The sequence below is a fragment of the Geospiza fortis genome, unplaced genomic scaffold (assembly GCF_000277835.1).
Source record: "Geospiza fortis unplaced genomic scaffold, GeoFor_1.0 scaffold195, whole genome shotgun sequence".
Lineage (NCBI taxonomy): Eukaryota > Metazoa > Chordata > Aves > Passeriformes > Thraupidae > Geospiza > Geospiza fortis.
In genome coordinates this window covers 5,945,277-5,952,059 of record NW_005054324.1, presented here as the reverse complement: position 1 = coordinate 5,952,059, position 6,783 = coordinate 5,945,277, and the positions used below count along the sequence as shown (strand labels likewise).

General features: G+C 38.2%; 1 protein-coding gene across 1 annotated transcript in view; it reads right to left on the bottom strand.

Annotated features, from left to right (window-relative positions):
- Positions 1–447: 447 nt before the first annotated feature.
- MAPK12 (mitogen-activated protein kinase 12) overlaps positions 448–6,783 on the bottom strand; it is a 31,551-nt gene continuing 25,215 nt past the window's right edge. The window contains exons 9-12 of the mRNA XM_031056919.1: positions 6,425–6,504; positions 5,603–5,681; positions 3,869–4,042; positions 448–3,086 (exon numbers count right to left, since the gene is read on the bottom strand). Coding sequence (XP_030912779.1) covers positions 3,016–3,086; positions 3,869–4,042; positions 5,603–5,681; positions 6,425–6,504 — 404 coding nt within the window. The 3' untranslated portion in view covers positions 448–3,015. The remainder of the gene's footprint in view (positions 3,087–3,868; positions 4,043–5,602; positions 5,682–6,424; positions 6,505–6,783) is intronic.

Here is a 6,783-nt window from a genome sequence, read left to right as displayed (position 1 = left end):
TAGTCAGGGAGCATGTGAGCCCCACACATCATATTGGAACTTTGTTAACTCAAACTATCCTGTCCAACTCAAAGATATATACGCTTGATGACCATCAGTCTGACTTTGGCTTTTAAAATACAAAGGCTGAGAAATACAACTGCATTTAAGAACCAAAATCCTGTCCTTCAGAACAAAGCAGAGATGTCCGGTAAAATCCAAGAAGCTGTTAAGAAATAATTTGGCGGCAGTAGTACAGTCAGATCAGCTCTGTGGCAACTCTGGATTCAGAAAATTGGAGAAAGATTAGCATCTGTGGTCTGACTAGCTTCCAAAAGAAACTGTATCAGCAGCTATTATTACATGAAATGTACCTACAATACTAGTTTCATACAGATCCCTTTACCGAAAATAATATTTTCAGTATTGATTATACATCTGGGAATTCATATGAGGAAAATAAGACCATTATTGTGTAAAAAACAAACTCACAACCTTTATTTGTCACAACACATTTCATGTACATGCAGAATGTATTTACATTTCTCTTTTAAGGCAAACAGAAATTGGGTTCTTATACCTGAGTTGCTTAGCACCAGTAGGAATAGCAAATTAAAACTTAGGAACTGTTGTCTCTCCCTTTGGAGTAGCAGCTGCTTCCGCTGCAAAGTATTTCTGCTTTCACCTCACAGTTCTTTTAATGATATCTACTGCCACTTGGAGCCATTTCTGCAGAATTCAATCTCTACACAGAAACTTCTTGACCAACTTGATGTTGGCTTTGCCATTTGCTGATGGCACTGCAGTACTTCTGTTTTTGCTGACATATGCATCAAGGTCTTCAGTTACTTTAAGAGTTCTGTATTTCTCCACTACCAAGAAAAGCTAGCACTATCTTTTTATGTCTTTCTCATGTGTGCTGGCTGCTTCTCCAATGCTATGTAAAAATTAAGAGAGGGAAAAGTTCACCTCAGCAGGTGGAGGATTTTAGGGCTTGAATTTGTGGAAATGCCCACTGAAGCGTTACCCTTTAGGGAAGAAAATGTAAAGGAGTTTTTCAATTAAAAAAATGCTCCCTCCTAGTCTGATTAACATTTGAGCCATCTGCATTATCTCCAGACTTTAGGCATTTGCTAGAATTTAGGATGTTGAAATCCATTTAAAATATAGAGGCAGCATTTTCAAGTAAGTATTTGACATTTTTCATTTCCCATCGACTCAGTCTATCAACACCACTAATTCCAAGAGGCACTTTTCTCCCAAGACTTTTAAGAAGACCAAAGAACATGATCCTAAGAGACAACATCTATCCTGTAAAAAATAAAAGTTTCTATTTAACACAGAAGTGTAGACCAAGCAGAAAGTCCATAGTGCAAAATGGAGTATGACTCTTAAGTATGCCTTCCTCTGTGAGAAACCTGTAGTCTGAAAAAATATTTTGATTCAATATACATTCTCTGCTTTTTTTTTCATTAATTCCTGAAACTGTCATTTTTAATGACTTGTCAAATACATGAATTTAAGGTTTCTGTTACTATTTAGTCTCTCTAGGTGTCCACCTTAGCTAATCAACTCTCATCACAAACAATTTTTAAACAAATGCTAGTATTTACAGATGTGTTTAATTCAAACATTCATTGAAAGAAACAGAGTAACTGTGCCTTTATTAAACTTATGGTTTATATTGGATATTAAAGCAAAAAAAAACCCCAAGTAATTTCTTCTTTTTCCCAGTTACTACCTGCTAGGATCAAATGTCTTCTTTCACATTCATTTCACCCAGTAGTAACACACCACAGTGTATTACATTGGGAATAACCCACATCCAAACAGTCAACTGTAAAGATACTACTTTTAAGAAAGACAAGCAATTTCACACAGAAATTCTTCCCAAAGGTTTGCCAGTTCTTTTTCCCACCTTTCAGAGACCCTTACAAACAAAGCACCCAGGAAAATACAGTAACAGGACAATGAGAGGAACTCAGGAAGCATCTAACCAATCTATCCCATCAGGAAGCTGACTCCTTTTGCTCAAGTACCTCTCCACAAAAGGTCTGAATGTTTTCCCAAGCAAGATGAGTTGAGATCAGTAAAAAATCAGTATTATTCTTCGCCTGGTAACAGCTTTGTACGCTGCAAAAAAACCACCAGGTTGCTGCAGGTATTCCCGATGAAGAGGAAGTCTATCATTTTGGTCCTCATTTCATTTCCTATAAAGTGACCCAAATGCAGCTTTATTTTTAAAATCAGCACTGCTGATTGTCTGAGATAACTTCAATACTAAGATGTTGGAGAGCTTACAAAAATTTTAGAAAATCTGAAGAATTTCTCCCTGTAAATCCTTGATCCCTAGTCTACTATACAAAGAAAATGCACTGTATTTAGGGAAAAATATTATACAGTGATTATATATCCAGTGACTGTTCACCTAGCAAGTTTATGAAATCTTGTCCTGCTATGCTGGCTACTTTGAAAAAAATCTAGGACAACAACACTTCTGAGGTTCTCTTCCATTTATACAGGACAGAGGATGCAGGCACTCACTCACTCTGCTACCCACTGCAGTCCCTGAGGTAACAGGAGACGATTAGCCTTCCCAGGCATCTCAGCAAAGTCAAATATTCCACAGGAAGTCACATGAATACTTCTTGCATTTAAGACGGTTCAGTGGCCTTGGAGAGCGGTCACAGCACATCAGACATACTGTGTTCTCAGCTTGCCTGGGGTGGTAACTTGCACTCTTCAGATCTCTGAGTTAAAGAATTAATCCTGCTCTTTTGAGGATGGCACCAGGTTATTGCAGTCTGAGTCCTTTTGCGCAGAAGGAAGAAGTTTGTAGGCAGAAATAAGTTTCTGGATATTTTTGAAATGCTATGCCCAAAGGCACCAACTTCCACATGCAGACTAAAGGACATTGTTACAGTGCAGATGAAACAGATTACATAGAGCTTATTTATAAGGAGTTTTATACACCTGAAATGCCACAAACATTTACAACTTTTCTGCCTTCCTCAGAGTTCTGAAAATACTGAGCCATTACACTGCTGTCTCCTTTGAGTCCAATGTCTGTGGTGGCTTGAAGTTCAGTATCTCTTTATATGTAATGCCTGCAAAACAACAGAATAGACATAGCATTGCTGTGGTCTAATCAGAAAAGGAGCTGCACAAACATGAATGAGCAAGGTGCAACTCCAGCATGGCTGGGCTCTGATCTAGCTCAGGAAGAGAGAGACCTCTTCAGGCAAAAAGAGAGGAAGAGTACGAAACGTAAGGGAATCAAGGATGACTTTTTCATCATTTCAGATTTAAAAAAGTAGCCCAGTACTGAAATGGTACAGGTGCTTTCAAAGGGATGTGAGCACTGACTTTTGAGTACAGTGGGCAATATCCTCAGGAAGAGCTACTGAGCACATTAGATTTAAAAGTTAGGTCCTGACTTAAAAGCCAAACTACAAACCTTTGACCTTAGATGAAAACAAGATTAGACTTAAATCTCTGGTGACATAGATATGTTTTTTCTCCCTCAGAGACTCTAAGGCCAGCAACCACTGCAGTCCTGTAGAAGTAACAGTCAAACAATCTCTTCACCTGCTCTATCCACTGAAAGGCAAGTTACAGAAATGGTTTATTTTCTATGTTCCAGTACATGGGAGGACAGAAACATTACGGAAATGGAGGACAGTTAGGAAGCAGAGAAGGAACCTTTAGAGATCCTTCCACAAGAACTTGGTAAGAGGAACACTGGCTTATCAGTAGTGTTTCTCTTAATGCTGTCTATTTACCCTGTTCGATCAAAAGCAGAGGAGTTAATTTGTAAGGGGGATTATTTTTATTTCTGCATGGCCTTTCAATCTGGTTAATTCTGAAAACATCACAAAATTAAACTCACGCTTCCACTCATCTAGTGGAAGATCCATGTTATCAAACGTGTCGTCGTATTTCTCAGCTTCAATTTCTTCCTCAGGATCGTGAATTGGTTCAAAGTAAGGATGCACCAAAGCCTCAGCTGCTGTGACTCGCTTCTCTGCATCCAGCACCAGCATCTTCTCCAAAAGGTTTACAGCTATTGCACAGAAAACCAACAGTGCATCAAACCACACACCTGATTCCACTTGTACACAGTAATACTGCCCTGGAGGTATTTCAAATAAATACATGGAGTAACAACAGAATCATTGCATGTCCATTTATAGCAAGTGGGGCCTCCTTGCATGACTGTGGTGAGCAAGCTGGGATGTGTACAAAGCCTGATGCAATGCAGAGGTGCTCCCTTGCTTCTGTGTGCAATACAGAAAACATCTCAGCTAATGACTTCTCAGCTTCTGGCTCCAGGACCACTGTGCCTGGGGCTTTCCCAGGTGTCTTTAACCACTGCCACTCATTGTGGTTCTAAGGTACATCACGCCCTGACAGCAGCTGAATGAACAGGCGAACAGGGAGCGAGAACTGTGCTCTGTGTCACCACATCCAGACCACGTACACTCTGAAGGTCACTAAGACATGTCAGTTGTCCATACTCAGAATCTCAGAGCTAACTCTATCTGCTATGTGGTTTAGATGTCAGCCAAAACAATCCATTAAAATTCTACATGTTCCCCTCCTCTGGATTCTGGATTCAGTCCATTGCTAGACTGTCAAAGTGGACTAGTGTGAACAGGTATGATGAATGATTCATTTATTTTCTGTTTTTCTATCCTGAAAGGATGTTCTTGGGAGCAGCTGAAAGGAAGCAGAGGCAGTGTGGGAAGCGATGCTTCACCCCAAGAAGTGTGGGACAGGATGCTTCAACTTCTGCTTGCCATGTTGCATATTTTCTTTAAACTATTCCAGACCTGAAGCAGCCAGATGGCCACAGAAATGACAGAAGATATCCTAAGAACTAAATGGAAATGTGTAGCTTGCTGTAGCTACCCATCAGCTAACCATGCAGTAAGGGTAAGAGCTGTTTATTACTCAGATTTGTCCAAACTGTATCTGAACCTAAAATTTTAACTTAAATTGAGAAAATTCAATTATCCTAATTAATATTTTAATAAAACTGGCTTGTTAGTGTTTAGATCATTGGGGAATTGATAATGCTTAAGGAGAGTCATTTCAGAGCTCTGCCTGCCTCAGGTCATGTCACAGTTATGCACAGTTGGTAGGCTCTTCTGGCTGTTAACATCTATGGAATCCAAGCCATTGTTTCTCAGGAATGCACAGATGTTTCTCAGGATGTATTAATTCTATTACTAAAATGTCAGCTTTCCATTTGCTTGTATTTCAACTTCAGATCAGATTGGGCTTTCAGAATTGTAGTTCAAATACAGTACAGAGAAAATTTTATTACATGTACTTGATATGCTAGGGCTCTTGAGAAAACTGCTCAAGTAAAACCAATAAGCAGGTACTGGATTGAAACCCAAAACACAACATACTAATTTTTTTTATGCTTCTAAAAAACAACTGATTCCTGGCAGGGTTTAAACTTCAGTTTCCACAATCAAAATGATGAATTATGGCAAGGAAGAGACAGAATAGCCCAAGAACCACCACATCCCCTTTCACATGACTGAATTATAATGCACCTGCCTCCAATGCAAACACAAGAACAAACTGCGCACATACACACAAACAGCCTTACCCAAAGGATTCGCATACTTCAAGATGGATGCAAAATCTTTCTTCTGGACTTTCGGGAGGCTTTTGATATAATTTTTTGCCTTAAAAGAAACATGGATATTAAATTAGATCTTTGCCACCTTTGTAATGAGACAACATTAACTACACACTTAATACCTTTCTCAACAATATTTTGACAGCACGTTGTACAAATGCATTTTTTCTGATGATATTCACCTTCTTCCTAAATGGAATCTTTTTTAACCACTTTAAAACCATGATTTAGAAATTATGATGCGAAGCTTTAATTATTAGTGCTCCATATTTAGTATATTTATTCAAATAAATATGTATGAATTACTTGAAAGAATGTCACCGTGAGTTTACAGCAATCTCTAGAAGTTAACCTTATACAGTAATTCCTTTACATTTAAACTGAACAGTTACACTAATGAATAAATTTTGGTTCTTTATAGGAAGGGCCTCAGGATTCTAGAAGGACATTGACATAGGACAGGAAAGAGACATTTGCAAAAAACTGGGTTTTCTGAATATCTCTGTGCCTTTAGTACCTTTACAATAAAAGTTGCCATGTATCACCTCCACTGTTTATATGGTACACACTGGAATCCTGAAATATTTAAATAATGTTATGATAATTTTCTGTCATTCCACCCTCATTTCCAGTAGCTATTGTGGGTGCACAAATCATGTCAAGGCAGAGAAGGACCATCAGGGGCCATATCAGTAGTCAATATGTATTAAGTCAGCCTGCCTAAGAATTGAGCATGGCTTAAAGGAAAATTAAGACATGGAAAACCAACTGACAAATCAGAATACTCACATCTTGACTGTGCAATTTTTGAACAAAATCTTGCGTTGGTGTACCTGTTATTTTCATTATTTCTGTGAGTTGGTCCAGATCTGAATGCCAGAAATAAGGAACAAATTCTTTCACTATTAGGAAAGTAAGCATCCTGCAAAAGTAATGCATTTCTTTGCTGTTGGAGAATAATGTAAAAATTTTAATTCAATGACTGAACAGAAGATTTATAAAAGATGAAAGTTCTCAATTTCTCTTAGAAAAGGCAAAGAAAATATCCTATAATTTGGGAACACATAATCGAATCATCTGCAAAATTTTCCAATATCATCAGGCTTGTTCTGTATTGTTTGGATAAAAATCACTCCAAAAATATTTAG